Source organism: Mobula hypostoma, chromosome 10 (genome assembly GCF_963921235.1).
Source record: "Mobula hypostoma chromosome 10, sMobHyp1.1, whole genome shotgun sequence".
NCBI lineage: Eukaryota > Metazoa > Chordata > Chondrichthyes > Myliobatiformes > Myliobatidae > Mobula > Mobula hypostoma.
This window is the reverse complement of record NC_086106.1, coordinates 8,405,727-8,421,292: the sequence shown is the minus strand read 5'-3', so window position 1 is coordinate 8,421,292 and position 15,566 is coordinate 8,405,727. Positions and strand designations below refer to the sequence as shown.

At 45.0% G+C, this 15,566-nt stretch overlaps 1 protein-coding gene across 2 annotated transcripts; it reads right to left on the bottom strand.

The window, feature by feature from the left end:
* Positions 1 to 3,601: 3,601 nt before the first annotated feature.
* LOC134352633 (transmembrane protein 229B-like) lies at positions 3,602 to 15,536 on the bottom strand. Of its 2 annotated transcripts, none has more exons than XM_063059953.1 (2): positions 15,299 to 15,536; positions 3,602 to 4,782 (listed from the first exon to the last, which is right to left on the bottom strand). In XM_063059953.1, exon 2 carries the CDS (start codon positions 4,774 to 4,776, stop codon positions 4,237 to 4,239), a length of 540 nt encoding a protein of 179 aa, XP_062916023.1. In that variant the 5' UTR covers positions 4,777 to 4,782; positions 15,299 to 15,536; the 3' UTR covers positions 3,602 to 4,236. The 2 variants fall into 2 exon arrangements, with proteins under 2 accessions (XP_062916023.1, XP_062916022.1); XM_063059952.1 differs by having other exon boundaries at positions 3,607 to 4,782; positions 15,322 to 15,536.
* Positions 15,537 to 15,566: the final 30 nt, after the last annotated feature.

Below are 15,566 nucleotides of genomic sequence, written 5' to 3'. Positions count from 1 at the left end.
AATGTTCCTTCCTGCACAACTGCTCTGCAATTATTAGGTTGAATGTGCTGACATTGGAGAGTGCATGACAGTGATAACAGGAATTAAGGGTTAATGTTTGAGAGCGTTTGATGGCTCTGGGCACAGGCTCAGAATACAAGGATGTCCCTTTAGAACAGAGATGAAGAGGAATTTCTTTAGTGGAGGGTGGTGAATCTGGAATTCTTTGCCACAGAGAGCTGTGGAGGCCAAGTCATTGGGAATATTTAAAGCAGAGGTTTTCGATTAGTAAGGTCATCAACAGTTACATGGAGAAAAGGATTGAGAGAGATTATAAATCAGCCATGATGGAATAGCAGTGCACACTCGATGGGCTGAATGGCCTAATTCTGCTCCTACGTCTTGTGGTCATATTGCTGTGCCTTTTTTTTTTAACAAGAATGTAACATTGGTTTTTCAGTCCTCTTCAGATAGTTGGAACATTTTGTCCAGGCTCTTTGCAATGACTCTTCCTGTCCAAATATAACAATCTGCTTCTTCTGGCCTGAGGCTTGCTGGTACGTGAAACCCTGAGAGATCTCAATAACACAAGTATCTCTGGATACCCCAGCGAGAGCCATTGCCTAAGCATCTGCACCCCAGTGTGACTCAAAATCTGTACAGCGTACTTTACAGCGTTTGTGTTTGGGCATATTCTGAACTTAGGGTGTACAGCAAAATATTAACTTCAGCAACTATTTTCAGCCACCAATTTTTAAACCTGAACGTGGACTGTAAATTAAATCTAAAATGCAGCTCTGGACAATAGGTTCCTGGAGCTGTGAACAGCAGTTAATTGGGGGATAAAAACAGACAATGTTGATTAACATTGTCTGTAGTGTGGGTGCAACGAAGGGTCTGAAAGTTGCATGTAATTCAAAGGAAGCATTGTAGATTCATTGTAAATGTAGAATTGTCCTTTGCATGCAAAATGTCATGTAATGTTGGGTTAAGCAGGCCTCTTCCTCGGAAAGGGTCTCAATATGATACCGGCTGCTTGTTTTTGTTAAATAAACCTCTTCTGTATCTACTAGCTTTAGACTCTCTCCATTGACTTTGTTCTCACAAGCTGTAAGATTGGGGTTCAATTCCTACCACTCTTTTGTCAGGAGTTTGTACATTCTCCCTATGACTGTGTGGGTTTCCTCCAGGTGCTCTGGTTTCCTCCCACATGATGTACATATGACGAATCAAGCTAATCTTTACATCCTGACACACATGCTTCTGCATTTGTAAGACCCGAACCCCACTGAACCTTGTACTCCAATTAAAACTATATTAGCAGCATTACACACAAAACGCTGAAAGAACTCGTCAGGACTGGAGAAAAAAAGCTGAGTAGATTTAAAAGGCGGGAGAGGGGAGAGAGAAACACAAGGTGATAGTGAAACCTGAAGGGGTAGGGATGAAGTAAAGAGCTGGGAAGTTGATTGGTGAAAGGCAGAAGGCCACGAAAGAGGGGAGGAGCACCAGAGGAAGGCGATGGACGGGCAAGGAAATAAGGTGAGAGACAGAAAAGGAGGTGGGAATTGGTGAAGGAGAGGGGGTTGGATGGAGAGCATTACCAGAAGTTCATGAAATCAATGCTCACGCCATCAGGTTGGAGGCTACCCAAACAGAATATAAGGCGTTATCCTCCAACCTAAATGTGGCCTCATCACGACAGTGGAGGAGGCCATGGATAGATATATCGGAATGGGAATGAGAAGTGGAATTAAAATGGGTTGCCACTGGGAGATCCGGCTTTTTCTGGCAGATGGAGTGTAGGTGCTTGGCGATGCAGTCTCCCAACGCACGCCGGGTTTCACCGATATACTGGATGGCACACCAAGAGCACCAAACACAGACTCCACAGACTCACAGGTGAAGTGTCACTTTGCTTGGAAGGATTGTTTAGAGGCCGGAATGGTCGTGAGGGAGGAGGTGTAGGGGCAGGTGTAGCACTTGTTTCGCTTGCAAGGGTAAGTGCCAGGAGGGAGATCAGTGGGAAGGGACGAATGGACGAAGGAGTCGCGTAGGGGGCGATCCCTGCAGAAAGTGGGGGAGGGGGAGGGAAAGTTGTGCTTGGTGGTGGGTTCCCGTTGGAGCTGGTATTAGAGTACTCCACTTGACTACTCGAGCATGCCCAACCATTCAATATGATTACATCTGTTCTGGCCCAGGCTTCGTCTTCTCAGTCAGTATCAGAGGAATCTGTATTCCAGTAAGAGTTAGTGCCTGTGAAACCTGCATCCCAGAAGGAATAAATGCCTACATGATTCATTACCCCTTGTGACAAGTCAGAATCTGTGGACTTACGGCTCAGTGTGAACCAGGGTCTCTGGGACCTATATCACAGTGAGAGTCTTTATCTTTACGATGTATTACCCCAGTTAGAACCATTGTCTATGCCAAGCACTACCCAAGCAAGAATCAGAATCTGTGTCCACGGGAAGGTCACGAAAATGATTCCAGGATTGAACGGCTTCATATGAAATGCTTTTGATAGCTCTGGGCCTGTATTCACTAGAATTCAGAAGAACTAGGGGTGACCAGATTGAATCCTATCAAATATTGAATGGTCTGTAGAGTGGATGTGGAGAGGATGTTTCCTGTGGTGGCCAGTGCAATCATGTTTGCTGTTGTGTGCTGGGGCAGCAGGCTGAGGGTAGCAGACACCAACAGAATCAACAAACTTATTCGTAAGGCCAGTGATGTTGTGGGGATAGAACTGGACTCTCTGACGGTGGTGTCTGAAAAGAGGATGCTGTCTAAGTTGCATGCCATCTTGGACAATGTCTCCCATCCACTACATAATGTACTGGTTGGGCACAGGAGTACATTCAGCCAGAGACTCATTCCAGCGAGATGCAACTCAGAGCGTCATAGGAAGTCATTCCTGCCTGTGGCCATCAAACTTTACAACTCCTCCCTTGGAGGGTCAGACGCCCTGAGCCAATAGGCTGGTCCTGGACTTATTTCCTGGCATAATTTACATATTATTATTTAATTATTTATGGTTTTATTACTATTTAATTATTTATGGTGCAACTGTAACGAAAACCAATTTCCCCTGGGATCAATAAAGTATGACTAAGGCTAAGAGTCAAGGACTTGCCTCAGGATAGAGGAACGTCCTTTTAGAACGGGGATGAGGAGGAATTTCTTTAGCCAGGGAGTGGTGAATCTGTGGAATTTGTTGCCACAGGCAGCTGTAGAGTCCAAGTGATTAGGTATATTTAAGGCAGAGGTTGATAGATTCTTGATTGGCAAGGGCATGAAGGGATACGGGGAAAAGGCAGGAGATTGGGGCTGAGACGAAAATAGGACCGGCCCTGATGAAATGACGAAGCAGACTCGATCGGCCAAATAGTCTAATCCTGCTCCTCAATCTTATGGCCTATTGTCTTATTGAACCCGTACCTCAGTGCAAGCCAGGGTTTATAGGTCCTGTACCCCAACTATAATATATGTCCATGAGATACAATACGGAATTGTCCATGGCACCTGTATGGGAGTCGGTGTGCATGAAACCCAACCCAAGTACATCAGCATTTGCGGACCATGTATCAATTGAGACCAGTGCTTTCAGGAGACTAAGAGCAAATCCTAGAAAAAGCATGCCAGCAGAATCATGATGGGTTTTATTGCAGCATGCAGAAATGTTTCATTAAGACATGGAACTGAGAGAAACCTTGGACAACAATTGGGCACAAGTCCAAGATCCAAACATACATAATACCCCATTTTTAATCACATCTTATGTTGTCTGCAGAGGGAGCTCCAACCCAAATATCAAATGATGTGTGCCCTCAATTCCACTCTGGAACAAATTGGGTGCATTATGTAAAGAAATAAAATGGTATTATGTGTGACCTAGTCACATGTCCATAACTATCTTGTAAGAGTAACCAATCAGGTAAAAGCAGAGTGAATTTTCAGAACAGAGACTGGTTAGTGAGGAATGGGAGGTTTTAGGAAATGAGTTAGCATAAATAATAGGTTTTCTGTCGTTCTCCTGGCTTGATCCACGGTGTGCGATGATTAAGTACCTGTCAATATCAGTGCATGCACTGGAAGTGTGGACACCACACAGAAAGAATCATTCATACAGAGGAGCATTGTAAAGAAAAAGCTATTTCTGACAAGAAGTAGTACAAAAAAAAACACAGCTCTTGTTAAATGTCTGTTTTCTTTTGTCCATTTCTGGAACGCTTCAAATGGATTACAGATTGGTCTCTACTTTTCTTTCCTGAGCTTCAAGTGGTCCCACAGTGTGGCCGGGGCAATGTCAGGAGATCGTGGCTCCCCATTTTCATCAAACCTCAAACGCAGGGTGTTCCTGATCACCAGCTTTTCCACAAGGACAGAAGCGCAGAACCAGGGGACCGCATACTCCAGTGTAACCAACCCCATGAAGTCATAGTCGAACTGGGAGTAATCCCAGGGACAGGCGTTGAACTGGCGCAGGATGTATCCCGTTGAGAATTCCCAGATGTAGGTCCAGAGGGTGTAGATGAGGCATCTCACTAAACCGGGGCATCGGTCTTTGAGAGACAGGTACATTCGCTCCACCACCATGATGCACGTGCCATAGATGAACAGAGCCCACACACTGGTAACTCCTGGGAACTTCCAGTTAAAATTGATGACAAACTCCCAAGCAGCTGTAAACATCACCTCACAGAAGTACCCATGGATGGCATACAGGTACCAGCGGGAGAGGGCACCAAGGGGTTCCAGCGCTCCCACCATTCTTCTACTTTCTTTACGTTGCATATGGACCTGAACAAACAAAGATCAAAGCTACTTCTGAAAGAGTTCTTTTACGTTTCAGACCCACATTGTCTCTCTCCCAACAACCCAATCCCAGAGAGATCCCACCCAATGCCCAAAATCCGGTTACACAACCAGCTCTCAGCCCATACCCAAATCCCCAATCTCCAAAATCCACTGAGGGGTGGTGCTCACACCTGATCTTCCAAACCCAGAATGATGAACAAACAGAGAATGTCCCCCCACCCAGTCAAACCAAAAGGAGTCCCTACCCTTCCTTTTAAAACCTTAAGGACCCCTGCCCCACCCTAAACACAGAGAGAACTACCCTCAGCCCCCAATTCAACAGACCCAACTACAAAACCCATCTAACATATACAAGTTTTTCCCTTACAGGATAGTGGGTATTTGGAACAATCTGTCAGAGGAGGTGGTATAATCACGGTGGCTAAAAGTCATTTGAAGAGATATGTGGATGGAAAAGATTTAGGAGAATATAGACCAAGTGCAGGCACATAGATGAGCATCTTGGTGAAGATGGGCAAGTTGGGTCAAAGGATCTGTTTCTGTGCTATATAACCCCAAACCCAGAGAGGGTCTCACACCTCCCCCACACATGCAAGCTCAAGAAAGGGCCACGTCCAACAATGAATAGACACTTTCCCCATCATCCAACATCAGATGCCCAAATCTTGAACCAGATGCCAACATAAATTGCTCAACATCAGACTGAGCCACGTATCATCATTCAACATTGGAGGAGCCAATAACAAAGCCAAGGGAATAAAGTGTAGACAAACACCAATATGTTTGCTATGGGATCTGTGGCCTGTTCCAGGGAGCCAGCAAATGGTCATGGTCACTCAGGAATCGGAGATGATTGGTAAATCTACACTTGTCTGAATGTCTGATTCTGGAGGCTGGCATTCTTTGGTAATGGGGTTAAGTGATTGCTTGGAAAAAGAGTTCTTCATCCTGGGTCAGTTCCACTCTCCTTCTTCCACAGACCTATTCCACTACAGCATCAGGCTGTTGGGCCCGTGGAAGGGCATACACCTTGAAGAACCAGGGGACACCATGACAAACAATTAGCAGCTAGCTCTTCCACTCTTTGATTTCAATACCTCCATGGTGGAGGGTGACCTTGTGTGTCTCTTTGTGTCATTTCTTCAGAGCTTCAGGAAATGGGGGGGGTTGGGTGGTCTGAAGGAGGAGAACTATGTGAGGGTGACAATGTGGCCTATACGTTGGAGTTTATTAAACATAAGAAATAGGAGCAGGAGTCGGCCATCTGGCCCATCAAGCCTGCTCCACCATTCTTTAAGGTCATGGCTGATTTGACCACGGACTCATCGCCACCTACCTGGCTTTCCCCCACAACCCTTAATTCCTCTACTATCCAAAAATCTATCCAATCTTGTCTTAAGTATACTTAATGAGGTAGCCTCCACGTCTTCATGGGGCAGAGAATTCCACAGATATTCCTCATCGGCAAAGCAGTGGATTATTGGTGGAAGGGTTTTAAAGGTGAATGGTCCAGCTTTCACCGCAGGAGAAGATGCTAGACAGTGTGATTACGCTATAAACTTGAAGAAAGCAGCATTGGCACAATTGTACCGTATTGGACTTCTTCATTGCTAGTGGCCACAGATACCAGAACCATGTGGATGGCATAAGGCATGTTAGAACATAGAACAGTCCCACACAGTACAGGCCCTACAGCCCACAATGTTGTGCTGACCTTTTAACCTACTCCAAGATCAATCTAACCCTTCCCTGCCACATAGCCCTCCATGTTTCTATCATCCATGTGCCTACCTGAGAGTTTCTTTAAATCCCCCAATGTATCTGCCTCCACCACCACCTCTGGAAACACTTTGCAAAAGATGGTAGAATCGTGGACATTGCTTCCAAAGACAGTGACTAATATTTGATTATTGATCATTAATTTTGCATTAGAACAACATAGTACAGGTCCTTTGGCCGGCAATGTTGGGCTGACCTATATAAACATAGACCATGATCAAACCCTTCTCTCCTACTCAGCCACAACCCTCTATTTTTTTTTCTTCCATATACCTATCTAAGAGTCTCTCATATGTTCCAAATGTATCTGCTCTATCACCATTGTTTTCTGTGTCAATAAAACTACCTTTGTCATATCCCACCATGCTTCTTCAAATCACCTTAAACTTATTCCCTCTCTTATTAGCTATTTCTACCCTGGGGAGAAAAATTGCTGACAGTCCGCTCTATCTCTACTTCTTATCACCTATACACTTCTATCGATTCGATGCTAAGTTGCATGCCATTTTGATCAATGTCTCCCATCCACTACATATAACCATATAACCATATAACAATTACACCACGAAAACAGGCCATCTCGGCCCTTCTAGCCCATGCCGAACTCTTACTCTCACCTGGTCCCACCAACCTGCACTCAGCCCATAACCCTCCATTCCTTTCCTGTCCATATATCTATCCAATTGAACTTTAAATGACAACGTCAAATCTGCCTCAACCACTTCTGCTGGAAGCTCGTTCCACACAGCTACCACTCTCTGAGTAAAGAAGTTCCCCCCTCATGTTACACCTAAATTTTGCCCTTTAACTCTCCACTCATGTCCTCTTGTTTGAATCTCCCCCACTCTCAATGGAAAAAAGCCTATCCATGTCAACTCTATCTATCCTCCTCATAATTTTAAAGAGGATGCTGTCTAAGTTGCATGCCATCTTGGACAATGTCTCCCATCCACTACATAATGTACTGGTTGGGCACAGGAGTACATTCAGCCAGAGACTCATTCCACCGAGATGCAACACAGAGCGTCATAGGAAGTCATTCCTGCCTATGGCCATCAAACTTCAGACACCCTGAGCCGATAGGCTGGTCCTGGACTTATTTCATAATTTCCTGGCATAATTTACATATTACTATTTAACTATTTATGGTTCTATTACTATTTATTATTTATGGTGCAACTGTAATGAAAACAAATTTCCCCCGGGATCACTAAAATATGACTATGACTATCAGTGGAGGAACTTCGTCTTGAGAATGTTCTCATGTGAAAAATTAAAGAAATAACACGTTGCTGGCAGGTCCTACACTGTCTGAGCCTTCATACAATTATCAGTAAACTCAACATTAGAGATGTCCTTAATGATGACTTCAGTTTGGGAAAATAAGAATCAGGAATAGGTCAGCTGGTCCAACCAGATTTCTCCAATTTAATAAGAATACGGTTGATCCAACCTTGGCTGTCACACTCTTTTCCCTGCACCTCAACTCTGCTGTGATTCAACTGTCTATCAGTGTCTGCTGGGACATGTTAAATGACTCTGCTTCCACAGCTGTCCAGGTAGAGAACTTCAAAGAGTCAAAATCTTCTAAGAGAAGAAATTCCTCTTCTTTTGATTTTAAATCAATGACTTCTTACTCTGAAGTTATATCTCCTTGCTTTCTTTATTTACTTTGCAAATGAGTTTTTAATCTATTCCAAGATCAATCTAACCCTTCCCTCCTATATAGCCCTCATTTTTTCTTTCATCCGTGTTTATCTAAGTGTCTCTTAGATGTGCTTAATACATCTGTCTCATTCTGTGTTATAAAACCTACCTCTCCCTTCCACCAACAAGCCCAACTTTAAATTCGACCCCACCCCACTCTTAGTATCTACCTTGTCAATGCCCCTCAGAATCTTGTGCGTTGAAACATAATAAACTCTCTATTTTCTGAACTGCCCATCCTACTAAATTTGCTTTTTTTTAATGTCATGTCATATTTCCGGTGCACGAATCAACCCAGTGAACAAATCTTTTTGAAGTTAATTGAGAATATAAAGAGCAGGGTAAATCATTGGAAACATATCTGATCTCCCCAAGGCATTTGGCAAAGTGGCAGTAAGAGGGTCCTAGTCAAGCATTTACGGAGTTAGGTTTTCTTTAGCATGGAGGGATAGCTGGTTACCTGTCAGAAACAAGAGTCTCAGGATAAATGGCCCATTTTCAGACTGGTAAGGTGCAACCAAGGAGATCCATGGAAGTTCTCAACTGTCTCTTCATCTTGGTAGGCAGTCCCTGAAGAGCGAGGATGACTTGCTACCACATTGGTTTTGAAGGGTCTGAGGCGGCTGATGGGGCCAGTGACCAGTGGAGAACCTGGGCTGGAGGTTTGTGGGGTGGTGCCCTCTTTCCTTATAAGGGAGTCTGATGAGCTCCCAGTACGTGGAAGGGATCTCAGTTTCATTCCTAATGTTCATATGGGCCAGAGGTTCCCTGGATTGGAGATAGTGCAATTTGTTTTTTTCAAAGAGACATGGGGAACATCCTTAAATCTTCCCCTTTCTCCACCTGACCTGTCAACAAGGCATTTAGTTCTCACTTCTGGTGTCAGGTGTGGAGACAACGTGGCCTGCACTATGCAATTGACTGAGTGGATCTGAGGCCTCACACCAGGGCTATTGATCTGGGAGAGGCCACTGACGATGGTTTGATGAAACTTCAAATGGACCTAGGAGTATTTTGCAGAACCACATATACTAATGACAGATAAATGGAATGAACTTACAGCTAGATTTGCTGTGGATGCAGAGGTAAGTGGAAAAACAAGTTCTAAGGAGGATACATAGAGCATGCAAAGAGTACAGAGAGGTGAGGTAAACAAGCATACACAGGGAGGAATAGTAAGGCTGTGCACCTCGGTTAGAAAAACAGGAAAACAGTGTAATGGCTAAATGGAAAGAATCTTCAGAACGCATCTGTCCAGAGGACTCTATATTCACCTGCATCAAATTCAGATGTCAGCACACAGGTACAGCTAGTGATGAAGAATTCAAAAAGAATGTTTGCTTTGTTGCACGTGTGAAGGAGTACAAAAGAAGAGAATTCTTGCTTCAACACACAGCGTGTTGCTGGCACTACTCCCATACGGCCATTTTCCCTTTAGTTAATGAAGGATATTCTTGCCACGTTGGCAACGCAGGCAAGTTTGGGTCTTGGGATGCAAGCATTGCCTTCCAAAATAAAAACAAATGCTGAAAGAAATCAGCAGGCCGAGCATCAGCTATGGAACCAAAGGGGTACGTCGGTGTTTTGGGTTGAGACCCTGCTAAAGGATTTGTCGAGAACAGGAAAGATCGCCAGTATGTAGATGCAGATGAGGGGAGGGAGTGGGATAGAGGCAGGTAGGTGAGAGGTGGAACCAGGTAGGGGAGAAATGTTGGACAGAAGGAAACAGGTAGGCGGTAATTTTGGACAGCACTTTCAGCAGACGGGGCATTCACTGGAGCTTAGAAGAATGATAGGCAATCTCATTTAAACATGCACATCTACAGGGAATAGTTACAATTAAAATAAATTTATTATCGAAGTAGTACATGTCACCATATACTGAGATTCCTTTTCTTGCAGGTATTCACAGTAGAACAAAGAAATACAATAGGATCGATGAAAAACTACACACAAGCAACAACTGACGAACAACAATGTCAGTTTTGAACAAGGATTTCAAAACTGTGCAAATACAAAATAACAAATAATAATAATAATAATAAGTAAGTAAATAAATAATACTGAGAACATGGTTTTTTAGGGGTGTTGGAAGTAAATCTGTTGGCTGTGGAGTCAGCTCAGCGTTGAGGTAAGTGACGTTAGCCCCTCTGGTTCGGGAGCCTGATGGTTGAGGAGTAATAACTGCTCCTGAACCTGGTGGTGTTCGATCTAAAGCTCATGTACCTCTTTTCCAATGGCAGCAGTGAGAAAAGAACATGACATGAATGGTGCGTGGCCTCCATGGCCTGGACGGAGAGTGACCCTCACGGGGGAATATGGAAGTAGGGGACTAGTTTCAGAATGAAGCAGACTTGAGGAACAACTTGCTTCTATCAGAGGGCCGTGAATCTATGGAATTCTCTACCCCACAGAGCTGCAGGGACACAGAGTCGTTGAAAATATGTAAGATATCTTTAAATGAAGCAGATCCAAAGATAATGGAGATTCGTCAGTAAGATAAAGATCCATCAGTGAGATAAAGATAGGGGCAGCGAGGCAGCGTTGACGTTAGCATAACAGTTTACATTGACAACAGTTGGGGTTCCATTTCAGCCACTGTAGGAGAGTTTTTCAGTATTCTCCTGTTGAACGCTTGGATTTCCTCCAGGTGCTCTTGTTTCCTCTCACGGTGCAAGACATACATATTAGCAAGGGTGAGTGGGATGTGGGCAACAGAAGCAAGTCTCAGGTTGCCTCCAGTACATATTCGGACTGCGTTGGTTGCCAATGCAAATGTTGAATTTCTCGTAAGTTTTGATGTTTCTCTGTGCAAGTGACTATCCTTATCTTTTATAAAGGTGTGGCACAGTGGGTAGAATTGCAGACTCTTATTTTTTTTTTACATCTTCTCACCTGCCCATCCCTTTTACCTGGGCCCCCTCCTCTTTTCCTTTCTCCTGTGATGCACTCTCCTCTCCTATCAGATTCCATCTTCTCCAGCCCTTGACCTTTTCCACCCACCCGGCTTCACCTTCTAACAAGCCTCCTTTCCTTCCCACCCACCCTTTTACTTTGGCGTCTTCCCCTTCTGTCTCAGTCCTGAAGAAGGATCTTGGTCTGAAACGTCAACTGTTCATCAATTTCCATAGCTGTTTGCTTACTGTAATTCACAGCCTCTCTGTTATTATGTATTGCATTGTACTGCTGCTGCAAAGTTAACAAAATTCACAACATATGCTGGAGATATTACACCTGATTCTGATATTCTCCAGCACACAGCTCAGTGTTTTTGGCTTCAACAACTTCGCTTTGACTCACTTCCTCCTGATAAACAGTGTTGTTATGGGGCACACATGGCTTTAACCACACCACAATCTAATTTTCAATTAGACTTCTCTCTAGCATCGCTACTTCCTATAATGGTGCTGAAGTTGCTTCTCTCTAAGAAGCCCCTAAACTTCCAGGAGCTCCTCACAACATGCCAGAATACTCATGCCAGTGCTGCACCTCAGGAGAAATGCAATTAATGGTTACTGTGGGAATTCTCAAGGTTGGGGAATCTTGAAGAAAGCTTGAGAGATTCCAATCCCCAGAAAACCTCCTCTATCTCTGAAAATGTGTTCCATAAGCAACCACTATAAGACCATGTAGTCACACAGCTTGACTCCTGTGTGGATATTTAACCCTTTTTCAAATCCTTAACCTCTCATACTTTGCCCTCCCTCCTTTAAGAATGCCTTAGTTACCTTATATGTGTGTTCTGTGTATTACTGTGCTTTATACCATGGTCCGGAGAAACATTGTCTCTTCTGATGGTATGCATGTCAGAATCTGAATCAGGTTTAATATCACTGGCATATGTCGTGAAATTTGTTAACTTTGCAGCAGCAGTACAATGTAATAAATACAGAGTAAAAATGATTGACAGTATATATATGTAAATTAAATAGTTGTGTGTTGGCGTGTGGCCAAGTGGTTAAGGTGTTCGTCTAGTGATCTGAAGGTCGCTAGTTCGAGCCTTGGCTGAGGCAATGTGTTGTGTCCTTGAGCAAGGCACTTAACCACACATTGCTCTGCGACGTCACCAGTGCCAAGCTGTATGGGTCCTAATGCCCTTCCCTTGGACAACATCGGTGGAGAGGGGAGACTTGCAGCATGGGCAACTGCTGGTCTTCCATACAACCTTGTCCAGGCCTGCGCCCTGGAAACCTTCCAAGGTGCAAATCCATGGCCTCGCGAGACTAACGGATGCCTGTATAAAAATTAAGCAGTTAAATTAAAATAAGCAGTGCAAAAACATAGATAAGTAGTGAGGCAGTGTTCACGTGTTCAACATCCATTTAGAAATCAGATGACAGAGGGGAAGAAGCTGTTCCTGAATCGCTGAGTGTGTGCCTTCAGGCTTCTGTACCTCCTACCTGAGGGTAGCAATGAGAAGGGGGCATGCCCTCGGTGGTGGGGGTCCTTAATGATGAACACCACCTTTCTGAGGCACCGCTCCTAGAAGATGTAGTTAGTTAAATGACAATAAAGTTGACTTGGCTTTATCTTTAACTCAAATCTTAATTCTGCAAACTGTTGAAAGTACGGACTGTGTTTTAGGGTTGTTCTTCTTTCCCTGCAACCTCCAGCAACTTTTATGGCTGACGTTAATTTCTTTTCTGCCACACTTGCAGCTTGCATTTCCTTATTTGCTCCTTGTATTGCTGATATTTGGTGTTTTCATACATCTGCATTAACTTCCTTCCCCTCAGTTTCTCTGACTATTCTCTTGGGCTTATCACTTCCAGAAAGCAGTTTACGCTCTGGCCGTTCCAGGTCGAGAAGTGGGCGGTGCTCTCTTATCCCTTCACCATCCCTCTTGTATACTGTACTACACCCTAATGGATTGTCTCTCGTTCATTCATTCATGCATTTTTATCTAATTGTCTTGATCTTCCTGAGTCTCTCGTTGGGGGGGGGGGTTCTGCACAGGAATGGAATAAGCTGCAGAAAGTTGTGAACTCAGTCAGCTCCATCATGGGCACCGGCCTCCCCAGCATCCAGGATATTTTCAAAATCCTTAATAATAAGGACAGCCCCCACCCCCAATCACCCAGGACATGCCCTCTTCTCATTGATACCATCATGGAGGAGGTACAGGAGCCTGAAGGCACACACTCTCAGCGATTCTTCCCCTCTGCCATCAGATTTCTGAATGGACATTGAACCCAACGAACACCATCTCATTATTCCTTATTTGTATTTTTGCACTGCTTATTTAATTTAACTATTACATATATACATATATTGAAATCCATACTTTTTCTATTTTACGCATTGCATTGTACTGCTGCAGCAAAGACAACAAATTTCATGACATATGCCAGTGATATTAAACCTGATTCTGATCTTTAGACGTGTGCTCCAGCTTCCAAAGATGTACCAGTTGGTAGGTTAATTGCTCATTGCAAATTGTGGCGTCATTAGGCAGGGATTAAATCCGGGGATTACTGGGTAGCGTAGCTCGAAGGGTCGGAGGCCCTGTTCCATGCTGCATCTCAATAAATGAACATATCTCTGGCCCCAACTTCTCATATTTATTTCCTTATTTTGTGTTCTCTTTCTTTCTATCTGTGTCCCTACTCTTTCCTTGTCTTCCTTCTCACTCACTCCTCTCTGTAGCCTGCTGACCATAACCCCTTTACCTCTCAATACTGTCTCTCCCTCAGGTAAACCTCTGCCTCTCTCTCTTTCTTTCTACCCCTGTCTCTCTCTCTCTCTCCCCACCTCTCTCCTCTTCAGGCTTTTGCCCCTGACTCTTTCTCATCTGCTCCCACAGCCATCAGCCCATTCCCAGTGTTATTCCCTCTCTCCGTATCACCCTCTTTGCTGGATTTTTATCTCATATTTTCCCCTCTTTCATCGTCTGTTCTCTGCTCCGGACTCACCTTCTATCTCTCCCTCCAATTCTCTCACTCCATGTCTAGCCCACTATCTCACTCATTATTATTTCTTTACTTTTCCCACCTGTATGCGCTTAGCTTTCAGAATATTATTTTTTGAGATACAGTGCGAAATAGGTCCTTCCGGCCCTTCGAGCCTCGCCACCCAGCAATCCCCTGATTTAATACGAGCCTGATTTAATGAGACAACTTACAATGGCAAATTAATCTACTAACAGATACATCTTTGGAATGTGGGAGGAAACCCACGCGGTCATGGGGAAAACGTACAAACTCCTCATCGGCAGCGGCAGGAATTGAATCCGGTACTGTAAAGTGCCGTGTTAACCACTACCCTACAGTGCTTGTGAGCATATTCATCCTTCCCTCTCTCTTCTCTCCATATACCACCCCATCCTTTTCTGGGGCCTCTCTCCCTCTCTGGTCCTTGTCTATTCCCTTGCACTTTCTCCGTGTTTCTAACACGAGAAAATCCGCAGACGCTGGAAACCCAGAGCAGTCCTGCAGAAGGGTGTCGGCCGGCCCAAAACTTGGATTGTTCAGCCTTCACTGTAGATGCTGCACGGCCTGCTGAGTTCCTCCAGCATTTTCTCTGTGTTGCTTCTCTGTATTTCTTCCTTTTGTTTTGTACAGTGGCCAGTGTCTGGACACATCTGGGTTGTGGGTGGAAACCAGAGCAGCTGGAGGAAACCCGCAGGATAACCATGAGCATTCAAAACGCGCGCAGGCAGCACCAGCTGTCCAGACTGAACCCAGCAGTGAGCCAACATCTCCACTCACCACTCCATAACCTGCTGGTGGGGCTGCCCATCATATTCTTTGCCAAGACACCAAGGGGGACCATTCGGCCCATCGATTTTATGCTAGCTTTCAATGCCACCTGTCTCTTCCAGCCATCCCCACCTGTTTCTGCTCCCTATCCTGCTGGTGAGAGGGACTTCACCTCAACTCACCCTGCTAGTGGCTCGACCTAACCTGTTGATGGTGGTGTTGGGGGGGGGGGGGTGTGCTCTTCAACCTAACTTGCTGGTGTCAAGCCTGAACCTCAACCTACCCCGCTGGCACGTCCCCCTCCCATTGGTTACCTTCGACGTCAATCAACTTGTACCTGCAGCGACTTTCCGCCTGTATCCGATCGGGACATCGATGGGCGGGCACGACACCCGTTCGGGAGCGGGCGCTCGCCACTTTACTGGAGGCGAGCGGCGAGCACGGCTGGCCGACCGAGCTCAGCCCTGACGCCGGTTCTTCCCGATTCTCCTCCTCCTCCCGGCTCCGTGCTCTCTCCCCGGCTGGAGAAACGTAAACATTGCGCGATGACGTCTCCCGCCCGGCGCAGAGGATAGGAGTGCG

What these genes read in the sequence shown, in the direction of transcription:
- LOC134352633 (XM_063059952.1), bottom strand. Translation starts at nt 15,357, where the DNA reads ATGTCCCGATCGGATACAGGCGGAAAGTCGCTGCAG. An exon ending in CAGGCGGAAAGTCGCTGCAG is followed by an intron (nt 4,783 to 15,321) that starts GTACAAGTTGAT and finishes TTGTTTGTTCAG; the next exon opens with GTCCATATGCAACGTAAAGA.